The following is a 26961-nucleotide window of genomic DNA, read 5'->3' on the forward strand; positions in this document are numbered from 1 at the left end:
TTTTAGTTTGTGTGTGTGTGTGTGTGTGTGTGCGTATGAGACAGTATGCTAATGTGAAGCCGGTGGTAACCCCTCGCTTTGCTGTTTCCTGTTCCTCCTCACTGCTCTACACCCTAGGAGAGATTGCCAAAAACAATAACCTGCACATTCAGGTATGTCACACAAATGCTTACTTCATTCTCAATGACAACTGCTTTCAGTACATCCATCCATTATCTTTAAGCGCTTATCCAATTTAGGGTCGCGGGGGGTCCAGAGCCTACCTGGAATCATCGGGCGCAAGGCGGGAATACACCCTGGAGGCACACACACATTCACTCACACACACACTCACACCTACGGACACTTTCGAGTCGCCAATCCACCTGCAACGTGTGTTTTTGGACTGTGGGAGGAAACCGGAGCACCCGGAGGAAACCCACGCGGACACGGGGAGAACACACCGACTCCTCACAGACAGTCACCCGGAGCTGGAATCGAACCCACAACCTCCAGGCCCCTGGAGCTGTGTGACTGCGACACTACCTGCTGCGCCACCATGCCGCGCTTTCAGTACACTTAATTATTTATTTTAAACAGGCAGGGGTTGCACAAAATTGCAAATTTTGTGTACATATAAAATATATCATAATTACATTTAGGTGGCACGGTGGCGCAGCAGGTAAGGACCTAGAGGTTGTGGGTTCGATTCCCACTCCGGGTGACTGTCTGTGAGGAGTGTGGTGTGTTCTCCCTGTGTCTGCGTGGGTTTCCTCCGGGTGACTGTCTGTGAGGAGTTGGTGTGTTCTCCCCGTGTCCGCGTGGGTTTCCCCCGGGTGCTCCGGTTTCCTCCCACAGTCCAAAAACACATGTTGGTAGGTGGATTGGCGACTCAAAAGTGTCTGTAGGCCTTGCGCCCAATGATTCCAGGTAGGCTCTGGACCCACCGCGACCCTGAACTGGGTTACAGATAATGAATGAATGAATAATTATATTTATTAGTATTACTGAGATTTCACGTTGATCAGGAAAACCAGATGCAGCCAACCTCTAAAACTAACCTTTGGAATTGTGGAAAAGTGTTTAATCAGATTTTTTTGGAACCGAAATTGAAAGTCTCCTCAACAAAACGAAAGCAGTATTAAAATCTAACAATATGAAAATATTAAATTTATTCTGCACATTAACTCCTTTGCATGGAAAATGAATATGTTATATTTCTGCTAGTGTTGCAAGGTACCATTTTCTCAGCTTTCGACAGTCACATTTGATTCTTCACCCACACAATGCACTTAAACAAATATAATTAGGTACCATAGTGCTGTTTTGTTTCCAGAGCCACATCAGTGAAAACAAAGAAGAGGTCAAACTGGTGCAGCAGCTTTTTCCAGACTGCAGATCCTACACAGATGTTTACCTCAAGCATGACTTGCTCACGGACAAGGTGACCAGTGTCTGATCATTCCAACAAAGTGATTCAGTGACAAAAAAAACTTAGAGATACATTTTACACTGAATAATGGCATTTCACAGACACTTTTATTCAGAGGCACTTACAATTTTATCGTGTTACAGAGGTTGATCAGTGTATTGTTAGGAGTCCAATAGCTTTTATTGGCACAGGATGGTAAATTTTACTAGGTGCGTAACTGAACCCTAGTCTTATGCATAGAAGTAGTATTATTACATACAACCAACCATATACTTTTTCCACACATCTAAAGTATAAGAGCTTGTTTCAGTCATAGAGGTTTCCCTCTACTCTTGCTCCTGCTTGTTACCATTGAAGACCATGTTTAAGCACAGCTTTATCCATTTTGTTGCCTTTTCTGCAGCTAATGTTAACACACTACAGACTAGTGACATGTACCTTTTCTTTGTGATTATAAGGGGCTCTGGCAATTTTTAAACTGTGATTAGTTAGACCCTGACGACTACTGTGCCTTGCACACGGTGGTTGCTGAGGAAGTTAAATGATAATCTAAGGTTGGCTAGGCTAAAAGTTAAACCAATTAAGAGTTAAAATGATTCCTATACTACTGGAGAGACCAGTGAAGAGTGTAGGTAAAAGTGCAGCACTAAATGATACCGACCAAGGTGTGGGAATAAAGGCTGATTTGGTGAAGGCTATTAATAGCAAAGATAGATCATGTCTGGCAGGGAAGTTGAATTTGTGGTGTCTGCAGTCTGGCTTACTGCTTCTGAGCTGAGGTGAGGGAACACGGGTGGCAGGCACATGAGATAGGTGTTAGGGGATTTGTAGCCAAGTCTGCCACATCCATGCTTGTGCAGTTTGGCATTAGGGCCTGGAAACTAAGGGCAGCTGTGAACGAGTTATCAGAAACAGCTGAAAGGCCTAGTCAGTGGTTGTGGATATATATATATATATAACAACTCAGGATATGAAGTGTTCTTTGGCTTCTAATAATTTTTTTAATAATATAGGACAACAATGCAAAAAAAGAGAAAATTCTAAGCTTTAATTCAAGTGCCTTTATTTGGAGGGAAGAAAAAGCACACATTAAGAAATAAATCTTTTGAATGATATTATTAGTACTTTGTACAACCTCCTTTTGCCAACAAGACAGCATTTAATCTTCTAGAACTTTTCAAAAGATGTGAGAATACAGAAATACAGATCTTCCACCATTCCACTTGTGGAACAACCTCTCTAAATTGTCCAGAGTTCTGGGTCTTCTCCTATGCACTCTCCTCTTCAGCTCACCCCACAGGTTTTCTATTGGGTTGAGGTCTGGGGACTGATATGGCCATGAGAGGAGCTTGATTTTGTGCCTTGAGAACCATTTTTGAGTAGATTTGGCCACATGTTTAGAGTCATTATCTTGCTGAAAGACCCAGTGACAACCCATCTTCAGCTTTCGGGCAGAGGCCACCAGATTCTGATTCAAAATGTCCTGATATTTCAAACAGTTCATGATCCCATGTAACCTTACAAGGTTCCCAGGTCCTTTGGAGGAGAAACAGGCCCACAGCATCACCCATCCTCCCCCAAACTTAATAGTGGGCATGAGGTGTTTTTCTGCGTAATCATCCTTGGTGTCACGCCAGACCCACTTAGAGTGTTTGTTGCCAAAAAGCTCTATCTTGGTCACATCTGACCAAAGCACACGGTCCCAGTTAAAATCCCAGTACCACTTGGCAAACTCCACCTGTTTACGCTTATGAATATAACTCAGAAAAAGCTTTCTCCGTGCATGCCTCCCAAACAGTTTGTTGTCATGTAGATGGCACCTGATGGTTGTTTGGGAGACCTCATAACCCCAAGATGCTACCATTTGATTCAATTCTCTTACTGTGAGCTTTGGAGAACTTTTTTACTTCTCTTACCATCCTTCTCACTGTGCGTGGTGGCAAGATACACTTGAGTCCTCTTCCAGGCTTGTTTGTCCCAATTCCAGATGTTTTGAAATTTTTGATGATTGCTCTGACTGTAGATAAGGGCATCTGCAGGTTAGTGGCTATTTTCTTGCTGCCATTGCCTCGTTTATGAAGGTAGACACATATCTGCCTTACTTGAATAGTGTGTTCTCTTGTCTTTCCCATGTTTAAGAGTGAGTAAGAGAAATAGGCCTCTGTGTAACACCATATTTATACCCCAGTGAAACAGGAAGTGATGAATTACTAATTAAAGGTTCCTAGATACTTTGATCCACTTTATACATCCATCCATTATCTGTAACCGCTTATCCAATTTAGGGTCGCGGGGGGTCCAGAGCCTACCTGGAATCATTGGGTGCAAGGCGGGAATACACCCTGGAGGGGGCGCCAGTCCTTCACAGGGCAACACAGACACACACACATTCACTCACACACTCACACCTACGGACACTTTTGAGTCGCCAATCCACCTGCAACGTGTGTTTTTGGACTGTGGGAGGAAACCGGAGCACCCGGAGGAAACTCACGCGAACACGGGGAGAACACACCAACTCCTCACAGACAGTCACCTGGAGCGGGAATCGAACCCACAACCTCCAGGTTCCTAAAGCTGTGTGACTGCGACACTACCTGCTGCGCCACCGTGCCACCCCCACTTTGTACACTACAGCAGAAATGACATAAATGGTTCAAATACATTTATTTCCAAGAAATTGTTAAGGGTGCCAATAATTGTGGAACAGGCAATTTTATGGGAAATAATTATTTCTTAGTCAGGATTTTTTTTTCCACTTGATTTGAAGGTTGATTTTTTTCTAAATTTTTTTCAGAGTGAGATTATGCTTCTGCAATAAATAATTAATTTATTTTAAGGATTTTAACAAATTTTAACTAGTGATGGCAATAATTATGGAGGGCGCTGTATATATATATATAATGAGTGAGTTTGAAGAACTGTGTTTTGTTCAGATTCTCTTTAATCGCATGAATTTGTTAAACCAACAGCACACATTATTTAAAATCATTATTTAGTAATCGCTAAAACTAGGTATTGGATGATAACCTTAAATAATAACATGGACTGCCACGAGAAAAGTTAAACCAACACATTCACACACAGAATATAACACTTACTGGAATAATGTTAATTGCATTTGATTTTTTGTTGATTGTTTAGCAAATAAACACTTACTGCTCAGATAAATAGGTTTTTAATAATCATAATCTCTGGTGCCTAAAACATTTGCACAGTACTGTATGTCCTTATTATTCTCTTAGAATAGAGGCCGTTATGTATACTTTATCTTAATGTCTAATAATGATGGTTATGTTTGGCAGACGGTGATGGCTCATGGTTGCTACCTCACAGACGAGGAACTTGAGATTTTCCATGAAAAAGGAGCAGCGATCTCTCACTGTCCCAGGAGTAACATCTCGTATGTGCAGCATTTTCCTCAACCTAAACAGATAGATTTGAATCTATGCTAGTGTTGACATAGGTCAATATACTGCACAGATACACTGTATTTCCCAAGGTCTGCAGACAATCCATGTACTTAGTGAATTAAGCTGCTTTAATGTGTGCCCACTGATCTCCACAAAAAAGCATGAAATGAAAGGGGACATTCAGGAGCAGATGCACATGAGCTTAATCCCACAATGCTCAATGCCAGGCATTGGCTGGATGAGTGAACTAGTTCTCTAACGAGATAGCGCTTCAAGCATCTAGAATAAAGCCTTTCCTAGAAGAGTAGACATTGTTAAAGCAGCAATGATGTGCAAATTTATACCCGTTTCCAATAATTCCAGGAGAAAGTTTGAATGAGCTTGTGCCCATATATTAATATATTATACATAACACATAATTACATTTCTATCTTGTGTGTTTTAAAACAATGAATGATGGGCATTTGTCTGACAGTGTGAAAGCCTAGAGTGAGCATTTTACACACTAATATTATGATCGCGTGAATTCATCCTTTTTTTTTTCCTGTTATTACATTCATTGGTAATGATTTCAGCACCACTGGTGACATTAAAGGTTTTGTTGCTTTTCAAAGTAAACTTTATTTATAATAATCACTGCATATTTCTGCAAATGTCATTAGTAGTTATTTGCAGAGTGAAATTTGTTGTTATTTGCAAACTTTAACCTATTTGTATTAAAATATAAACATAAGCACAATAATTTGCATTAGTGGGCAGCACGGTGGCGCAACAGGTAATGTCCCTGTCACAGGGTTGTAGGTTTGAGTGCTTGTTTGTGAGGAGTTTGGTGTGTTCTCCCTGTCTCTGTATGGGTTTCCTCTGGGTGCTCAGGTTTCTTCCCAAAGTCAAATACACTTGTAGGTAGGTAGATTGACTACTCAAATGTATCCATAGGTATGAGTGTGTGAGTGAATGTGTGGTACCTTATGATGGGATGGTGCCCTGTTCAGGGTGTGTTCCACTTTGCAGCCAGTCATTCTGAGTAGGCACAGGACCCACCGCATTTCCCCGAACTGGATTGTGGTTATAGACAATGAATGAATGATTTACAGTGCATTTATATATTAAATAAACAACAGTTGTGCCTTAAATTATATAGAGGTTTAGTCTCTATGAAAGACGTGCGCTTATTTTCACTTAGAAAATCAAACAAACGTCATGTGACCAGAGAAAGGTTTGCAAATAAGTGCACAGTTATATTGATCTGTAATAGATATTAAAGGACAGTTTGAAAAGGACAGAAAACTTCTGATGTATTACGTAGCTATCTCTCTCTGTCTCGCTCTCTCTCTCCAGCTTGGCCAGCGGTATGCTAAATGTTCGTAAAGTTCTAAACAACAACGTGAAGTTAGGCTTGGGCACAGGTGAGTCCTGGTACTTCATGTGTCCACTAGGACACTGCAAACCCCCAGCATAACATCTTTGTCAAACAATACATTAAGAAAGTATTTGAGTTGTCTAAACATCAGCCCTGTCATCAAGAGATTGCCTGTTAGATTCCCAGTAATGCTACTGTCATCCACTAGCATAGTTTGCTCTTTTTCTGGGTGTGTAGGATGGCCTTCCTCTCCCCCTGTCAGCTAACGTAAAGAACAGTTGCTTTCTCATCCAAGCATGTTAAGCTGACCATTGACATCTTTGTGGCAGTTAGAATAGTCCCTAACAAGGTTTTAATGTTTTATCCTTGCTACAGATGTAGCAGGAGGATACTCCCCCTCCGTGCTAGATGCCCTTCGTAGAGCTATGGACACATCCAAGTTCCTGAGCATGCAGGATGCTCAACTTCAGACCCTTACCTTTGAGGAAGCCTTTCGTCTGGCTACGCTAGGGGGCAGTGAAGGTAAGGCCCTTATGCTTTCTTATATGTGACTTCCAGTCATGCCTTGACAACACTTTATTGCTACATCAAACACCAACTCTGCTTTGAATTTGTTGTAGTGTGCTTACAACAAAATAAAACATCCGTAACAGGCAATCACACTGAGGCAACGAATAGACGTAAGACACAAAATAAAATACTAAACACATAATACAATACACAAAACGCACAATTTCAAGTTGTTTTGCGACGATAAATTTACACATTACTTCATTTAAGTAACCATAGTTCTAACCAATCAAGTTACTTTACCCACATCTGTTAAACTTCAGTTATATCTATAAATTGTTTGGCAATTACTACCATAATTCCTATATTATTAAATTGATTTTCTTTGCGAATGTTAAATGAGAGTAACCAATGTTACTTCAAGCTTCCAAAGAGCCAGAGAAGGCAATGCTCGGGAAATACTATTTTGCACGCCTAATGACTTGATCTATTGATTCCCTTACACTTGCAGCACTCTCACTAGATGATCAGACAGGAAACTTTGAAGTGGGGAAGGACTTTGATGCTCTGCGAGTCAACATGTCTGTTCCTGGTGGTCCGGTTGATGTGTTTCCTGGACAAGGGCCCAAGGTTTGACACTTTCCTGAACATTGCTCCCATAAATGTTGCTCTTTACAGTATCTTCATGGTATTGTTGATTTTCTAAGTGAAAACATGTTCTAGGGGGGAGTAAACGTAAATGTGACAGTTTCTTTATTTGCTTTAACATACTGTGAAAAAACACCAACATAACATTTGCCATAACCTTCGTACCAGCCTGATTTTATGAGGATATTTCCCAATATTTGAATTGCTTATCTAGTACAAGTGATCCTTACATACAAATCAGGTACAGTATAATGTGGATGAATTAGAGAAACAGGTTTCAGTGTGTTCAAACTGTGTTCAGTTATTAGTCTTTCGGCTTCAGTTGATGTTTGAGTGCTGCAATGAATCTCATACATTAGTCTAACATACTGACACTGTGAATGACCTTGTGCCTCCAAAATGTATTACAGATTTTTCTGTTAATAATTCTTTACTCTGGTACTAAAGAAATCATAATGTGTTTCCATGTGTTTTCAGATCATTTTGGAGAAATTTCTCAACCTGGGTGAGAGACTTGTATTTTGTTCAGTTGCCTGCTGTATAGGCCACCAGTGGTTTCTCTGTATCCATGCACCACACTGAGTCCATCCATCCATCCATCCATTATCTGTAACCGCTTATCCAATTCTAGGGTCGCGGGGGGTCCAGAGCCTACCTGGAATCACTGGGCGCAAGGCAGGAATACACCCTGGAGGGGACGCCAGTCCTTCACAGGGCAACACAGACACACACACACTCACACCTACGGACACTTTCGAGTCTCCAATCCACCTGCCAACGTGTGTTTTTGGACTGTGGGAGGAAACCGGAGCACCCGGAGGAAACCCACGCGAACACGGGGAGAACACACCAACTCCTCACAGACAGTCACCCGGAGCTGGAATCGAGCCCAACCACACTGAGTTATCTGCATAAATATGTATTTGCCTATACACTACTCTATTGTTATTATCTGTAATTTAGTAAATTGATAGTTTTTACTTAGATGTTCTGAATTAGTCTATAGGCCATGTCTAGAATTCACATACAAAGAAAGATAACTGTTTCATATAAAAACCCAACAATGTTATTTTAATGTCGTACCAGTCATTAACAATAATGTGTATGTGACATTTTTGCAGGTGATGATCGCAACATTGTTGAGGTTTTTGTGGCTGGAAGAAAAGTGGTGCCATTTACAGAACTATAGTCATTCTTTTTGAATCCTAAGAAAACCAGGCAATAACGACACACACCAGGAGCTCAGAAATGGTGATCCACAGGATGTAGCACTGGGAACTGATACAGCTGTATGAAAAAGTTTGGTCAAACGATATATAAGATGCCATGACTTGCCCAAGCCATTTGGTATTTTTCCAGTGCCAATTTAAAATAAGTCTACACTCATAAATGTTTATATATGGTTTATTAATGGTAATGAATTATGGAATTAATACATTAATAGTGATAGTGAATAGTAATAGTGATAACGCATAGATAGACAGGGCACCAGAGACCTGTTTTTGCAGGATAGTGAACCCACATCCATATACACTTTTAAACCTCAGATCTTGCCAGATACTGACCATACTTTGTCTTCTCTATCAGTCAGCATGTATCCTGTTAGCACACATTTGTACACCAGGGGGTCCCGCCCTCGGCTGCCACCCAATCCACATTGCACCAGACTCGGATTACTACCTCTAAGCCTGGCCGGACACCACGAATAAAAGTCTGACCACCAGGCCCTCACCGAGGAGCCCCTCCCGCAGTCCTGGCTCCAGGGTGGGTTCTCAGTAACCCTACTCTGGGCAAGGGAAACTGTGTCCTTGTTGTTCGTTTCATCTGGGTCTTATGGATAACTTTTTATCTGGCCCATTACCTAGAACCAATTTTCCTTGGGAGACCCTACCAGGGACTGTTGCCCCTGACAACATAGCCCCTAGGCTCACATAGGCACACAGACCCCTCCACCACGTTAAGGCGGTGATCCAGAGAAGGGCTGTTTATTAAATAACCCTTTAATAAACAGGCATTTAAACCCTTATAAGCCTTTATCTTTGTAATCTTATTTTAAAAGTGATACCAATTTGCCAATGTGTTAAATTCAGCAAATAAACAGTACATGCATATTAAAATATACATGTTTACAGGATAGCACAAACGTCTGCATACGGTCTCAGGCAGTTTGAATGTTAATGTTTCTATCTGCAATGCTTTTATAGGGTTTTAATGATCATGTTCCTGATTTCCAGTTTTACTGTAGCCTCACTGTAATGACATATGATACTACAACTAATTATATTTTATTACTAAATTTCAAGATTAAAGTAGCACTTTAATCACTTTGTTTTGTATTCCAAGTCCATTTGTTTAAAGGCGGAATGATCAGATATGTTTTATTTCCTAACTTGGTGATAGATGGGGTACGAAAACCATTGAGAGTTCTAGTATATGCTCGATGACAACAATAAATATGCTAAGGCAGTTGCTTAAAATGCTTTTGCCTGTATACACACCCACTGTTTATGGTCTCTGCTTGTCTGTTCGTGCTGTGTATGACAACCGTCTATGAGCTTTTTTCTCTCTGTCTTTCAATGTACCAGACTGCCATATGCAGGTGGCACACATTGATGCATTTTGTAAGATTGAGTTTTCTAATGCACGTCACAGAATCGCCAATAGGTGGAGCTATGATCCTGTTTATCTAAGCTTGAATGAGACTGCAATGCTGAGTAATTCTAAACCAGACACGAAGACTGTAAACGCTTGGGCGGCTGGTTTACTTAAATTGAGCTTGCCTTGGGAGGCTATTTTTGGCACATACTATGGAAAAAGGCAGACGTTCGCTATTATTTTTCATCTGTGGTTTTTGCATTGGACTTTTTCTGTTTGTGGACAGTTAAAATGTAATCACACAAAGCACCTTTAGTGTACCCCCCCCCCCACCACCACCACCACATCCACACACACACACACAAGACTGACTCACTCACAAATACACACACAGTGCTAACAATCCTGCTTTGTGTTCTCAGCCAGGCAGGTCTGTCTTGTGGAGCTAGCAAGTGGCAGCTGATTCCGCTATACTCTGTAATTACCCAACAGCTCTAGCAAGTCACGCTATGGCACAGTGGAGGTTACAAAGCAACAAGAAACCATGTGTATTACCAAGGGGACATGGTATGTTTATGGTAGCATTCAATGCTTTCATAAGAGTTTTTCAGTCTTGCTAAAGGTGAATTTAGATTTAGCATTTAGAGACTTCTGTAAGCCAAAATATTTTCTACTTTACCTTTTTTTTTTCTCTGTCCCCTTTGCTTATTACAAATCGAACGTCTTAATCAACGTTTCAAACTCTTGGTCTGTAGCACAAATGACTTAGTGGTCGTAACCACATCACTCCTAGGCTTTTTCAAAACAGACAGGCAGGTTTAAACAAAGATTCCACAAAAAGACCTTCCATTGACTGACAGGAGTAACTGACTGATATGTCTCTAGATGAAACAGTAGGTTGGGCTTCATATTTCCACAGGTTCTCATCTGTGCACGTGTCAAAAAGCCCCACGTGCCAAGCTTTGTACTGATGACAGAAGTACTGGCAGGAATGCCATTGCTTTCCAGACATGTCCATCCTTGCATGTCTACTACCACTCTATTTCCTGCATTTATATCATACACATTTGGTGGCTCCACCTGCCCTGACATTTTTATCTACAACCTGATGAAATTCTACTCAAGTGCAAACTCAGAAACATGTTTGGAATTCGAACCTGTAACCCAACAATATACTGTTTCATCCTTATCCAAACATGGCTCCCACCAAGCAGATGGCAAAAAAAGTATAAACTCAAGGCACATAGTGACATTAAAAGCCATTATCAGATAATCGATAAACAAAATATGGGAACAGCCAGCCATAGTTTCATCAGCCAGTGTCTTCACACAATATTGTGAATTAACTCCACATATTATCCTGTATTACTTTCATGTTGGACTTGTGGAATGCCAGGGAGCTCACTGCCAACAAGAGTGACTCCTACATGCCAGAAAGGAAAAAAAACACTTTTAGGGATTATAAACTATGGAAGAAGAAAGAAAGGGGAAAAACAAACCAATATAATTCAAGCTCATGTCTGAAAAACTGAGGCCACTGTGAAATTTGTAACAATATAACATCCAATAAAATAAGGTAATAAAATATCATAATCACTTATAAGGGAAACCCATTACCCATTACTTTGAGATTCATATTAGTGTATTTATTGCCGTTTCACGTTTATTAATCACATGAAGGGTCCTGGTATCACATCAAGCCAGAGCTATGAGTAATTTAGCTCTAATATTCCTCGATCACCTCATCAGGGACTTGATGATTAGTTGATGAGATGAATCAGACATGACAAAGGAAAAGTGTGTATTTCTATGACGCTCCTAAACCATAGTTTTATAGGTTTTTACTTGTAGAAGAGAGAGGAAACTGAGGTATTTACTTACATGGGGATCATAAACTTCATATTACTTATACCTTAGACATGTGTTTTTCCCTCACAGGAAAACTATGTGTTCTGGTGTTCTCACGTGAGTCGGGTGTGTAATGTATGTCAGGGGCCCGGCGGCAATGCTGAGTTGTTAGGGTGTGCTTGAGAGAGAGAGAGAGAGAGAGAGAGAGAGAGAGAGAGAGAGAGAGAGAGAGAGAGAGAGAGAGAGAGAGAGAGAGAGAGAGAGGTGGAAACAGAAAGCAGAAAGATTTCCAGAGCTGGTGTAAAAGCTCTGGATCTTGGTCTTAATACCAATACTGGTGCATATACCACAAACATTATAAACCTCTTAAGAATTACATTGTCCTTTTAGAATGAACTGTTGTGTAAATGTTGAACATAAAGCTCAATGACTGCAAAAAAGTTATGGGGGTCAGTGTTTCTCATTCCTATAAGAAACTTCTAAGAATGAAACTACTGGTCTCCAGAGGAACATGAGCTGTTACTGTAAAGAAAATCACATTTAATTACAAGTAAAGAGGTGGGGCAAGGGGGTAGAGAGGGTGGGACCTGACTCGAATTAAACTGAGCGAGACAGATGAGAGACCGAGAGGGAGATGTGGCAAAAGGGTGGAGAGGTAGTGAAAATAAATTGGGGGAACCCAAGAGATAAGTGAGTGCATGTGTATGTATATGTGTGTATGTTTGTGTGTGTTTTTGTGCAGATGTCAGTACCCAGATTGCAATGCCTGTGAGAACATGTGGAGCTAATACAGTTTTACTTAAACACAACACAATGTATGAAGCACACATCCCAAAAACATGGCACATATGTTGATGAACGTTCCATTTTTGGGGGGGGTTTGACATTATTGGGGGGAACCCCTGCTGATTAAAGATTCAAAATTGCATATAAAACATACATATTAAACAGAATGTGATATGGAATCAACAGTGCTGTGTTGTTACTGAGTCATGGCATCAGTGTCAGAGTCATTTCAAATGACACATTTATTCAACATCATTGTTGATAACTAGTCATATACACAGTTGTCAAAGAAGCAACCCAATTAGGAGCAATTACTCTCACTGAAATACAGTTGCCTGCCCAGAGGGTGAATGTTCTCAACTAATGAATATCAGCTGTGGCCTGCTAAATGTGTGGGGCTCTGTGAATAGTTGCTCAACAGGCACAAAGATGGTAACAAACAGGCATTGATGCTGGTATGAGGTAAATATTGCACAAATGCTGTCTATGATAAATAATTAAATTGATTCAAAGCCTAGTCCTGCATTTTCATGCTCGGATGCTAGAGATTAGTTTCCTTCCAAAATCTAGAAACTCAAAACACCCTAATGCATCAACACCTCACTGCTATTTAATATATTTCTGAAAGTACTATGTATAGAGACATACCTATGCATAATAACACTCCCATGTCCCAGTTGTCTGTTCCTAAAAATAGAAGAAAAGGCAAATAGTATGCAAACATGTTCTGAAGGTAGAGGTACAAAACCACATCTTCAGAGGCAACTATTGGAGGAACCTTACCCTGACATGCAAAGACGTTCACAGGGGTCATTAACTTCAGAGCTGCCATAACATAGAATGATATTTGAGGAGAACATCTGAGAAAAATAGCATTAAGAGTGAGTCCTGCCTGCAATGTGTAAACAGGAGTCGGTGAGATACTGATGGATCCTAAGAGTACAAAGTAAACTTGTTGGCAGATGACACTTTTCAGAACTCACCGTCTTATGCTTTCATATGAAATCCTGGAGGGTGAGCCAGTACACCCCAACAAGTGCCAGTATCAGTAAGCAAAACACACAGGTAACAGGCTGGAACTAGTTCAACCAGGTATATTTTTGAACCCTCTGTCCAGGTCTTGCCTAGTCTCCATCTTTCTGTTTCACACATACACCTGACCATTCCTTTCTGCAGAAGTGTAGAGGATCTCAGCATGTGGCTACACCACTTCAGAAGGATTTAAAACAGTGGAGTCCCACACTGCTGTATTAAAATCCTGGTTAAGTGCAAACCCCCCTGGGGTATTATGAAACACGTGAAAATTTAGCTGCCTCACAAGACACCTAAAGACAGATAACATACGTGGAATGGTACAGGAGGTATGATTTCTGCGAAAGAAAAATGCCTACACGTGCAGGCAGGTTAAGGACAAATATAAGACAAAAACACTTTGTCATTTTCTTGTGATTATCGTCACCAACGTGCCATTTTTGAGGTATTGGTACAATGAGTGGTTCCGTGAAAACAGCAAAGAAATTATATTATTTTTATATATGTGTAGCAATGAAGCAATAAAACTGGAGAGGCATAAGCAAAGGGAGAGGATTCCATACTGAGACACACACAGCAAGGACACCATGCAGGGACTGTTGGATACAATGGATACATTTTCATCTTTTTAAAATACTGATCCATAAGACCAGACTGCAAAAAGTTCTGACCATGCATTCCTGCTTCCAGCCTCCCACTTGGATATTACCAACGTCTTGTTTATGGTATTGGTGCATAAAACTGTGAAAAGTTCCAAAACTGCAAATCCCTTGAAGACAACAGGCATTTCACCAATGTTTGGGTGCAGATTTTTTTGACAATTTTTTCATCCATTAAAGCAAACTATTATAAATATATTTTGGCTGTAAAGATGATGATACCATGTTCTAATGTATATTATCAGGGCTTCACATAGTCCTAAATCAGAAATGTTGATCAACCCAAATAAATAAAACAAGCACAGCAGCATGTCAGGGTCAAGAAAAAAACCCATTTGACATATGGTTAAAACAGAAAGTATTTCCCATTTTTATGCTGCCATTTTGCATGTTATATCTTGTTACAGCCCTATGGGCAAATTTTGCAAATGATTTAATAGGATTTAAAACTTTGTACAGTGGTTATTCGTTTTTTTAATTTATACCTTTTCCAGGGTGGCGCTTATTTCTGCAGTCTCACAAGACACAACTGTACCATTTCACCAGTGAAACGAAGCAGACAAAAGGAATTGTTCCAAATTGACTAACATAGAGTACAGACTTGACCGAAGTATCTAAAAAAATGGCAGTAAAATAAAATGGCAGTTTTAAATCATCTTTCAATGACCAATTGCATTTCCACCATCAGTGAGGTACTCCTTTCTATCAAATGCTGTGGGTGGGAGACTGGAATGGATTTTGTTCAAGGCATAGTGAGAAAACTTTTTTGTAAGGTTACTATTAGTATCCCCTTCCAGACTGGAAAGTGTTAAAATTTTTCAAGTTAAGGATAGTTGCATATTATCTGTGCTGCCCAAGTTCAGACCCTTTAGCACTATGCAAATAAAGCTGCAACAAGTCCTTCCCAATATCACACCCACAGCATTTTATAGCCTGTAGTGGACAGTGAGACTGCAGAAGCAAACAGGGTTGTGACTACATTCAATTAGGCAAATCTGGAGCATGAGGAAATGCAAATGAGATGAGAGCTTGTTATTTTGTTTTTAATATATAAGGATTAAACATTTAAGACCATGTCAATTTGGATTTTTCTTTTATTTATTTAAATAATCAAAGTGTCAAAACTTTGCCTTTTCATTTTGACTTTAGCAGCAGTTGTACACCGAAAAATGACATTACATATTTTTATTTTAATTATGTCATTTTTTTCGTTAATTTATTGTTTATTGTTTACCACTTATAAGGATTAAGGTTGTGGTGGATCTGGAGTCTACCCCGAATCACTGGGCATAAGGCAGGAATACACCTTGCACAGAAATCCAGAGCACCACACTCACCTATGGATACGTTCCTATGGTCAATCCACCTATCAAACATGTATTCTTAGACTGTGGGAGGAAACCCACGAAGACACGGGGAGAACACACCAAAGCCCTCAAGACAGTGACCCCAGGCTCGAACCAACAACACTAGTACCTGTTGAACCACTGTGCATGCACAGGGGAAATGCATTTTATACCTACCCGAATTATCATTTTCAAATTCGCATTTGAATTTGAATTAAGTCTGGAATACGCTGCCATAGCTGTATTCTGCTTACCACAAAATTAAAAGCAACTGAGTATTGCTGCTGCGTTATTCGTCATAGGAGGTGAAGCGGATTTCTTTTTTTGTCCCTGCACAGGAAAACCGTGGATTGCTCACATCTACGCCCCGCCCCGGACGTCGCGTGACCAATAGCAATACTCCTCCGCATGGTGACGTCACACATCCCGCCCCTTACTAAAGAAGGAAACAAACAGACTGAAAGAAGAGAAGAGCGCAGAGAGAGAGAGAGAGAAAAGGGACGAGACAAGAGGGAATAAATTTATCGCTATCGTCGACACAAAGCCCTTGGAACAGAACAATCGCCCTCCACCAAAACACGGGCTTTAACTCTCTTTAATCGACGCATTTAGACGTTAAAGATTCTCTGAGGTGAGTGTCGACGACGAATACAATGTTTTAATCCTTATTTAAAAAAAGGATGGATGTGAATGTCAAAGATAATATAGATTAACGACCTTTACGATGCTGCGTTACCATTGCCCAAAACAGACAGTACAAATACACTGAGTAGATTTGATCTTGAGGCTAATTTTTTGCTATAGCTCATGACATTTTTCGACGGGGTGGTTCCTTTTATAAGCTGGTAAACAAAGTCTCTCCAACTTGTCAGCAGCACCATCACAAGCCCATGAACGTGACTTGCCTGGGCGAAGACCTGAGAAGGACAGGCGGCTCCAGCCTATAAACCTACCTTTTAAACCAGTTTAGGTGACTTATTTCTTCTCTAAGTACTTCTATTTAATGGCTTTGTCTTAAAAGTATCCGCGTTATTATCCGGTTCTTCTTTAAAACCGTCCCGTGTTTTTAGCTTTTAGAGACCGAAAATGCGGCATGTTGAACATTTCGTAAAGATGTTTATCTCACACTAAGGGTCGCCTTTTGTTTTGGACTGTTCAGGACAAACAAAACGTTAGGCCATTTGTTTTTTTTCCGTTATAAGCAATGTAGCAGTTTATCCACCCAGAGAACCCCCAAGCTAGCTTGACGAGACTAGCTTTTTGTTCGATGACATTATTCACTTTAACAGTTTGCCAGGTCGTGTTATAACACAGGACATTGTTTTTTCTTTTCTGAGGCGAAGAGGAAGTCGATGTAGCTATTGGCTATCAACGCTTAGACAAAGAAAATAAGGACGAAACTAACCTTGTATGGCTATGCTAGCGACACTCAACCTTTATGCTTTTAGATAGACTGTGCGTGGTGACTACATTGGATTTTACACCTACTGTTATAAGACTATACATTCGTAGTCTTATGGTTAGGTCGATTGGCCTTTCTGACCAAGACAAGTTAAGCTAGACTGGTTAGAAACATTTGTGTCACTTTTAACGACCTAACTTTGAGTTTTGTGTTGAACTTATTATGGATATTTCGGAATTTATATTTCTTCCACAACTTTATAGTTTAATCGTAATATGTAGAGTGGTCTTTTAGTCCAAGCTTAAACAAACTACTCACTCATTTGTTTTTAACAGTTTTTAACTTGCCATATCAGAAGTATTTTAGATTAGTAGAGGGCTGGAAGGCTTTCCATTTGGATGAGTAAGAAGTAGCTTGTTTGCTAACGTTATCTTCCGCTTCGACCAGTTTGTCCTGTAAATAAAGTCACGTAAATATCACCAGGTTGTGTTATTCGACAACTTAGTTTAATTTTCATACTTGTGGGGTTATTTTATATTCGGAGTCGAAGCTTTTCTCTTAAATATCCGATTCTCGTCCTACAAAAAGTTGCCTCACTTTGAGAAAACCGTTAGAGTCGTTTGTTCGTGTCACGCGTGGAAGCTCGCGTGAACTTTTCTTTGTGAACGTGGCACGCGCGACACAGAGTCCCCTTGTTCACTAACGGTTCCATACAATAATTAGCTCACACACACACACACCAAAGGTATGTGGACAACTGCTGCAACTTTTAACAAGCCACTGCAAAACTGTAGCTACATTTTCCTATTTCCATTTTTATATTGCCATAATTGATAACGCCTTAAAGCGTTATCAGCATGAGACAGATGCTTATAATATGCCTGGTGTTTGATGTGTAGATTTTTTTTACTTAACTGTCACCGCTGACGTGTTTACATTTTTGTAATAATATGTCCAAATATATTGTTGATATGTATTCACCAACATAATTTCCTCCATGCTTTGCTTTACGCTATCCTTAGTGCAATCTGGTTGGAATTTATCCTCAAGCCTTTCTCCACAGAGAAAAATCAGTTTTCTGTTGTGCTTTTGTGATTTCATCCAAAAACAGCTTTTATTAAATACTGTGTGATGTAACCTTAGAAAAGCATTAGCAACAGTTAAATGGTGCTCTGGCAGTATTTGTGACCACAGAACATACACACAAAGGGGATTGGTGTTCATGTTAGACATTGGTACTTGACTTATCACGTTTGGGTCAAATGTGAAACGAGCAGAGACTCGTGTTTCCAGCACCCCCTCATATTACCTCAGCTGTGAAGCAACACACTTCTTAAGCTGCATTCCTGTTTTTTTTATAAACAGAGGTGGGTAGAGAAGTATAAAACCACACTCGGTGAAAGGTCTTGTTACCTTGGGTTGTTGTCATTGAAACAATGACTCAAGTAGAAGCATTTGTGACAAAAACAACCCAACACACCAACTGATCCCAAACGTATTGGCTGGAACACAATCATTCCAGCAGTTCGAAAGTCCAAAGCAGGGGGGATTTATGCCCCTCTAGATGATACATGGCATTGGGCATGGTCACAATGCTCTTATGTGCAGGTTTGCTTAAGTCGCACATTCTGTTAGTCTGTTTTCTGTTTTTCTTTGTTGGTCTGTTTTTTTTCTTTCCACAATGTGTCATGTAATATTCCATGTTGTTTTATTATACCTTTAATTATAACAATTAATGGTTTACACTGTTAAAAATGATCCTAGTCATTCTCCACTACATATTCCAGAATTTGATTATAACCAGAACTTACCCAACTTCTTCTCCTTTACTTTTTCTGAATGGCACGTCATATCAACAGCAATGGCCCAGGAGACCAATCAGAGTCCAGTTCCTATCCTGTGCACTACGGGATGTGGTTTCTATGGCAACCCCAGGACGAATGGGATGTGTTCTGTGTGCTATAAGGAGCACCTGAGTAGACAGCAAAGTAGTGACCGCAGTCCTGTCAGCCCTCTGGGTAAGCCAAGACCCCCATGGGTCAGCTCAAATTTGCTGTACATTTGGGTGGAATTTTTTAAGATTTTCCAAGCACATTATATAACAAGTAAGAGTATTAGAATGTAGAAATAAACCTACAAAATATTTAATTTGGACTTTGGGCACAGACTTGTTCAGACTTATTTGCTGTTTTTGCAGCCACATTGTATTGTACCTATATCGTAGTGCTTTTGATTTTATGACAGTAGCAATCAGAATTGACAGCTGCTGCAATACAGTTTCTTTATAAATATTAGGTTAAGAAGAAAACAAAATCATTTGTAGTGTTGTGATATGAAATGTTTCACCGTAGAGAAACATAATCAGAATTGTTCACATTGGTGATGGTAAGAAGATACCTGAGGAGGGTAATGCCCCTAAAATACCTCTCAAAAACTCTTTGGCATGAAGTGATTTAAATCCCATTTATGGTGCAGTACATTGTAAGGCAAAATAGTCCCTAAAGTAAACTTATTTTTGTAGATGTATTATATTTTACTATTTTATACTAACTCAGATTTACTGGTGGTTGTCAGGAGTAAATAAAATAATTCTGTTGTAGACATGATGTTGTCTAGTTCCATTCACTACAAAGGTAAAAAAAAGTCAGGTTCTTTTCAACAGACAATTTCAAACCTATCCATTCTGAATAATGTTGTTTATATCGCAGTAATTGTAAGTTATATAGAAATCAAATTCCTTTTTTGTACCTACACAGTAATATTGCGTCTCTTCTGTTTCAGACAAAGTCCATAACAGAATTATTCAACAATACGAAAGCCGCAGCGCTCCTAAAATTCCTGTCAGTAATGAAACTTAAGGAACACACATGACAAACTTAAATAGATGGCAGCCTTACATACATAAATGAAACGGTATTAGAAAATTAATCGCATCTTACTACCTTTTTTTGCCATGAATGTGGCCCTATGGGCAGATATGGCGTTAAATACTAACTAACTAAATAACTGGCTAATTCTTTTGTTGTGGCGAAGTGCCACTGTCCTGATTTGAGTGTGAGATGCAGTCCGGCTGTTAGTTCTGCTGTTTTGGAGCAATGTTTTTGAGTGATTTCTCTGGGGTTTTTTTTTTTTTGGAACAGCAGGCAGTCCCTCTTCGGAGGCCTCGGCTATGCAGAGATTAGAAGCCAGTCTAAACAAAACAGAACCATCACCTCCAGCTAGCACAGAGTCAATGAGAGAGTAAGTTATGCTTCTTTCTAATACAACTTGGTGCAAAATTCTGAAGAAAATCCCCAATCTGTTATAAAGCACTTAAATATTTAATCTATGAGAGTAAGGTTCACCCCAACTTCAGATATCAAAAATTCCAGTTTGTGTCTATCCTTTCACTGTGAGAAGTCAGTATTGGTCTGAAAGCATGTGGAGTTGCTCAGGGTTAACGGGTTCCCTAAAGTTTGTTCACTCTTTTTAAAGGGAAGATAAACACAGAGAAGCAGAACCTCAATCTCCCCCATAAACATATGGAAATACCTTCGGAATAGCTCTGTGAACTCAGTATGTGCATCGTTTATATGCAATGCTTGAAAATAGGATGATATTCATCATTTCTTCTTCCTCTTCCAGAGTCTTTCTGTGATTTCAGAGACAAAAACATCTCAGACCTAATGTGCAGGTCCACTATGTTAAAAATTGCTGCAGTTTGTTTTCCTCCAAAAATATTGGATGCTATGAGAATATTTGTTTATTTATCTGGGACAATGCACATAAATCAGCATTTCAGTTTCCACATCATAATTAGCTAATTTAATAAGCTAATTTACATCTGAAGTCAGCCTTAAGGCTGAACTTTGAATAAGTGCAAAAAAAAGGAAATATCTCTCACAATGGTAAAGGAAGCATCCTGCAAGTGATGCAACCTGTGATAAATCTAAAGAGTTGACACACATTCTGAAAAATGTACAATTTTACTTAGTGCTTTGACTGAGTACCTGGAATATATAATGTTATAATCATGTGTAGTTGGTTCTGTCTCCTCAAAACCAGTGCAGTTGAATAACCACCTTCAGATTGATGTATGATAATGCATGTGTGTTATTTATTTATTTATTTTACATCTGTTTTTGAAGATAAACATAAATTGAACTTTTTAAACCTAGGAAGCAAGTACACCTTTAATATTTGTTGAGTACAGAAAATAGAAATTAGTGGAGTACATTAAAATAAATGAAAAGAGAATAAGAATACAAAATATACAAATTTATACGCACAAATTATTTAAAACAATCAGCTAATGGGCGTTATATTGTTATGTAGTGGACTTGTACTGAAAATTGAGTGGCTAAATATTGAATTGAAAGGACACACCAGTTTGTCTTTAATCTGTGTTATTTAGGTTTATACGGCACTTGGCAGATGTTATCCGGAGATTTAAAGTTCTAATGATGTTACAGTTTTAGGTAAAGATAGCACTGAAACAGTTTCCTGCTTTGAAGGCAGTGGATTATATAGATATTCACATATGTAAACAGACAGGGAGAAATGTGGCACTGCTGATGGCTGATCATACAAAGGATGGTAAAATGTCCAACATCACACAAGTCATGGTTATGTAATGAAGTTTTAGTTCTGTTACAGTCATATTTGGGTCAGGTAATTGTCCTGTTATATGGTCCATTTAGTGTCCTGTTATGTTTCAATAGTGATGTTATTGTCATGTTCTAGTAAGCTAATAATCCTGTCATACAGTCATTTTAATGTCCTGTTATTGTCATGATATGGCAAGGAGCCATTGGTACGGGTGTGTGTGGAACTCAGCAGAAGTGTAAGACTTTGTGTCATTCTTACAGAAGCATGCCCATGGCCTCGTTGCCTGTAACACAACAGATGACAGAGATGAGCATCTCCAGAGAGGAGAAGAGTCCCCAGAAGTCTCCCACACCAGACTCTGTGGAACCAGGTAATTACAAGCCACTTCACTTTCCTTCTTCAGAGATACTGTCATTGTAAGACTGATTGCTGTAATATTACCCAAGTTTAAATTGGCTCTGGATTCTTCCAGGAAAGTAGACAAAGTAGAATGAAAACATCTCGATCAGAGAATTCCACTAAATTTTGATCTTGTCTGTGTTATTCAGGGGTTGACATGTAAAAACAGTCATTCAGCGTGGTTTAGTGCTTCAGTTAGAATTGTTCACAGGGGTGATGTATGGAACCAGACATCTGAAAAATGTCTGTTTTTCTGCTGTTTAGTTTGTCTTTCAGTCTGTACGTCTTTATTCTCTCTCTCTCTCTCTCTCTCTCTCTCTCTCTCATTCTTATTTTCATGTGTGGGTGTGTAAGGTCTGTGGTGGGCTGTGGTTTTGTGATATAACAGTCATCATTCTCTCAGCTCTGTGGGTTAAACTTCAGTCTGTTTTGTCTCCAAGGCGCAATGAACTCAAACACAGACTCAACCAATGTGAACTGAATTTCAGATGAAAGACAAATGATTAAAGGGAATCTTCAGCCCAGTCAAGGTGTGTGTATTGTGGAATTAATATTGTTTCTGCACTTCCTGTCTCTGCAGTGGTGACCCAACCTACTTCCTCCTACTTGCCAGTGACAGGAGCTCAGGTCAGCGATGACGGAAAGAGTCCAGACACATCCAAACCCAAAAAGAACCGCTGCTTCACCTGCCGCAAGAGGGTGGGATTGACAGGTAAGGGTCCTCCATGTTCTTTGTTAGTCAGGAGTAAGGAGTGTGGATATTTTAGAGATCATAATATTGGATTTTCTTAAAAGAACTTGCTGCAGTTAACAGATTGTACTGGAAAGACTTAAGACTAGCTATTGCAGCATTGTGACCTTAGGCTCATGTGCAGCTTTCGTGATCCAGACGAAATAATCCAACATTAGTACCTGACCTAATTGATGATTTGTTGGCTGAATGCCATCAAATCCTCACCCCAGTTGTTCAGTAAGAAACATCTAGTTTAAAAATTTCCTAGTAGATTAGAAGTTGTTACTGCTGCAAAATGTAGGACAAACAGAAAAAGTTCAACATTGATGTTGGACAAGTGGCTTTTATATATTTTTCACTATTATGTGTATGCTTTCATAACCTTACAATATGTTATGTGTCTTGCCCAGGTTTTGACTGCAGATGTGGCAACCTTTTCTGCGGGATCCACAGGTATTCGGACAAACACAACTGCACATATGACTACAAGGCGGAAGCAGCTGCCAAGATCCGCAAGGAGAACCCCGTGGTGGTAGCAGACAAAATCCAGAGAATATAAACTCATTCATCTTCAAAGGGAGAGGGAGGGAAGGATAGAGGGACAAAGAATCATATGTGCCCGGAAGACAAGGAGAGGAGAAGAAAACAGCAATCCGCCAACATGAATAATAGACTTTTTCTATCACAACCCTAACTAAAGGTGGGGCTTGTAGGGAGGGGGGAGGGCACTGTCCAATGTGAGGATGATGCATGAATGATACTTGGTCTTACATCTTTATTAATTTTTTTTCCCTTTCAATGCGCTCTCTTATCTACAGTGGCATTTTAAGGGCAGTAGTATAATCTTAATTAACATATTTTGAGAATAAACCTAGTATTTCAAAAACAGAGGCAGTATGTGTAAAATTAAATAATATCATCTGGGAGGAATTGTATTTCGAAAATTTAAAAATATTATTATGGAAAATTGTTTATAGTATTTCAACTGTAAAGTCGTAAATGTCCAAACATGCTATTATTTCCAGACAAAAATCACAGTATTCACTAACATTCATTTGTTAAAATTCAAAATACTTTTACTGGAAAAACTTTTATGATTTTATTATTGAAATATAAAAATAAGACTTTATTCTCAAAATATTACTTTATATTTTAAATTAGTTTGTCCTTAAAATGCTGTCATAATTCTCTGCTACAGTGTGTGTGCTTGTCCACATATTTTTTAAAAATCTGTTTCCTAAAGCGTAGATCAGGACACCTTTCAGGAAATTGTTCTCTTTATTTTTGTTTGTTTGTTGTTTCAGCACATGACGCTTTGTGCCAAAATGTGGCCATATATCGTAGTGTAGCATGGGTGTGGACAGGCATTCGTTCAAACGTATGTACTCCAACATTGTGCCACATTTTCACACTTGGTATTTCTGCAAAAGGGGGTACTGTCCCAAATCCGTTAAGTTCTTGTTTGGGATCTATAGGCTGTTAATATATATCTTTTTTTTTTTTTACTTTTTTTTCTTGGTGTTTCACACAGCTTGAGGTCACAATGCTAGGCTATCAGTCCACCATTTATTTATTTATTTTTTCTGTATAATTTCCGTACTGTGAACATGCTACTGTGATGTCCCACCATTTTCTTTTTCCACTGGAAAAAGGTTTAGTGGTCAGAATCCTCCTATTCAGCACATCCTTTACACTTGTTCTTGTTTTCACCTGGATTTTGTTTGCAGCCACAGTCTTCTGGTCTTTTTGCAAAGGTAGGATACTATGGGGTTTTGTTTTTTGGTTTTGTATTTTTTTTTCTTTTATTCTTTTGAGTGGAGTTAGTTGTTTGATTATTCGAGTGTGTATGAGAGTGTATGACAGGGAGAAAGAGTGTGTGTTTTGGCTGAAAACAGAAAACCTAAATTTCGGAAGGGAAAAGTTTTCAGTGGGGAGGAGGAATAATGTAATTTTAATGTGGAACGACTGCAATGTTTTCTCTTAAACAACAAAGCTATTCATATGTGTTGTGTTCACAAAAAAAAAATAGAATCTATACCCAAACACTTAATTCAGGCTAACACTTGGCTAGTTGCCTGAAGTACATATAGTGTGTTATTTGCATTGTGATTTGTGTTTTTTTTTTTTTTTTAATCCATTGTTTTTCACATGCAATGTTCAGAATGACACACTTGTGAAAACAGTACATGATTTGAGCCTCAAAGAATATAAGTAAATGTTTTGAGTGCCTCCGTATTTACAAAACATTCTTTCCCACATTTTTATCAACATGGCATTTCAAACAGCATTAATGTATTTCTACTGAGTTCCTTCTACTGACATTGGAGATGCATATTTTTTTAGATGGAATTATTATCATTAATTATAGTTAATATAATAATATCACCCCTTAACAATTGCATTACCCCACCTCCCAGGGTAAAACCAGTCCACCCGAATATTACTTCATCCAGTCCTTGTTTAACTTTTGAAACTCTGCAGTAGTATCAGCGATTTTGTGAATGATTGTGAATGAATACTTTTTTTTTGGGCAAGAAACCAATACCCAAATCCATTTGTATGTGCAGTTAGGTAGGTGTGTGTGTGTGTCTGGGAGTGAACAAGAAGATTATGTATTTGTTTGAGTTTTAAATTTCAGCTATTAGTTATATGCAAATTTGTACAAAAATAATTCCTACCATGTTCATATTTATGTCTTGCATTTAATCCTTTTACCTGGCATTAAAGCAAAATAGTATTGTAAATAAAACAAAAATGTACAGAAGGAAAAGAGACTGCTGCTGTGTTTAGTAATGCCCCTTATGCGTTTTCTTGCACAAAGCGGTCTGACCTAATAGAGGCTTTTGCCATTTGAGCCTGACTGACATTTGTTGATGCATTCATGCGTCTTTTACTGGTTTGAGTACCAAAGTGAGGTTTAACTCCTTGATTTTTATCTTCATTTATATTTACATCAATATGTTCATACTCAGAGGAAAAATGTTGCCTTCCAAAGAAAAAATGTTTATCTCCATTTTTGTCTCTATTTTAGTTAACTACATCAATTCAACACAACAGCTGTCCAAATAGAAATGCTCAAATCAGTGTGGAATATATATTTACCATGACATTTATAGAGAGTTAAGGCTTTTAATTCTGTTATAAAGTAACTATTTTGGAGACATTTTTACAGCGATTTACGTCATTTAAAAAAAAACACACACAGGGCAATACCCACAGGACTGATAATGGCAATGGTGGTTTTAGCTTCATTGTCACTCTGAACGAATGTACTTTAACCCCCCGACCCCTTATTAGCTGTTTTGAAAGAGGGGGAAAAAATGGACAGGAAAAAGTCGCAAGGAAGTAATATCAGCCAAAAGCTCCTGTTGTTTGACAAATTTATAGATACACAAACAGTCGGAAAAATATTTAAACATGATTTATCCGCTGAATCAAATCATGATGTATAGTTAACCGGTAAACAATGGCAAGTTCTGTCTAAGTACAAAGTGTGCACAAATGAAGACAAGTTTTGACTTGAGTTGATCCAGACCCTCAGACATTTTGGAGTCAAATAATTGATTTGGGAGTCGACCCCATCATTGTTAAAGACATTTACTTTGACTTTTATCTGTAGAGAACAAAAGCTGCTGGTCAGCAAGATGGCTTTGGAACCATAATCTGAAAATAATTTAGGCTATTTCAGAGCAATATCTGCCCTATGTTGTACAATTGTGAGGAATAAAGAGGTTTTTATTTTTATTTTTATGATAGAAATAGAGTTGACTCGATGTTTTATACCCATAATCATGCAGCATAGTGGTAGTAGTTACTGCTGTGGAAGATAGTCTTCTTTTTGCTGTCTCTAAAATGATTTCAGAGTATGGATCCAGAGCTGTACTAATGGGTTTGGCAACACAGAAATTAGCAGCCTGATTGAATGTGCCTTGAGTTGCTCTGACAACAGCCCCAGAAAACATTTTCATTTTGGATAATGGTTCTATTTTCATTCAAAACTTAAAGAAGGATTAATTGCTTACCATTTTGTTTTCTAATTTCAAAACGAAAATCGACTGGCTAAAAAAATGACCCAGTACGCAGAATTCCATGCCACCCTAGACACCTGCCCATGTCTCCCATGACTGCCTCCTTAGCAAAATAGGCTTGCCTTGTTCTGTTAAATAAAATTCATACATTTTCAGAGACATGTTTGCCACCATATATTGCCCCCCCCCCTTTTCAGACAAGGC

At 39.0% G+C, this 26961-nt stretch overlaps 2 protein-coding genes across 5 annotated transcripts in view; both read left to right on the top strand.

Moving 5' to 3' along the window:
* Nucleotides 1-9803, top strand: part of LOC136677244 (guanine deaminase-like) — a 31917-nt gene extending 22114 nt beyond the window's left edge. The window contains exons 7-14 of one of the 2 annotated variants that reach the window (XM_066654728.1): nt 45-152; nt 1316-1423; nt 4717-4814; nt 6163-6230; nt 6560-6706; nt 7206-7324; nt 7820-7847; nt 8464-9803. In XM_066654728.1, the coding sequence (XP_066510825.1) occupies nt 45-152; nt 1316-1423; nt 4717-4814; nt 6163-6230; nt 6560-6706; nt 7206-7324; nt 7820-7847; nt 8464-8531 (744 nt within the window). In that variant the 3' untranslated portion in view covers nt 8532-9803. Of the gene's footprint in view, nt 1-44; nt 153-1315; nt 1424-4716; nt 4815-6162; nt 6231-6559; nt 6707-7205; nt 7325-7819; nt 8250-8463 lie in introns of those variants that run through there. The other variant, XM_066654727.1, reaches the window with a different exon arrangement.
* Nucleotides 9804-16102: 6299 nt separating this feature from the next.
* On the top strand, nt 16103-25488 carry LOC136677245 (AN1-type zinc finger protein 5-like). 3 transcript variants are annotated; one of them, XM_066654729.1, is made up of 6 exons: nt 16103-16239; nt 18870-19028; nt 20151-20250; nt 21858-21967; nt 22577-22708; nt 23140-25488. In XM_066654729.1, the coding sequence occupies exons 2-6, from the start codon at nt 18872-18874 to the stop codon at nt 23286-23288; spliced, it is 648 nt and encodes a 215-aa protein (XP_066510826.1). In that variant the 5' UTR covers nt 16103-16239; nt 18870-18871; the 3' UTR covers nt 23289-25488. The 3 variants fall into 3 exon arrangements, with proteins under 3 accessions (XP_066510826.1, XP_066510828.1, XP_066510827.1); XM_066654731.1 differs by having other exon boundaries at nt 20154-20250; XM_066654730.1 differs by lacking the exon at nt 16103-16239 and adding an exon at nt 16490-16578.
* The last annotated feature ends 1473 nt before the right edge of the window (nt 25489-26961 follow it).

Source organism: Hoplias malabaricus, chromosome X2 (genome assembly GCF_029633855.1).
Source record: "Hoplias malabaricus isolate fHopMal1 chromosome X2, fHopMal1.hap1, whole genome shotgun sequence".
Classification (NCBI taxonomy): Eukaryota; Metazoa; Chordata; class Actinopteri; order Characiformes; family Erythrinidae; genus Hoplias; species Hoplias malabaricus.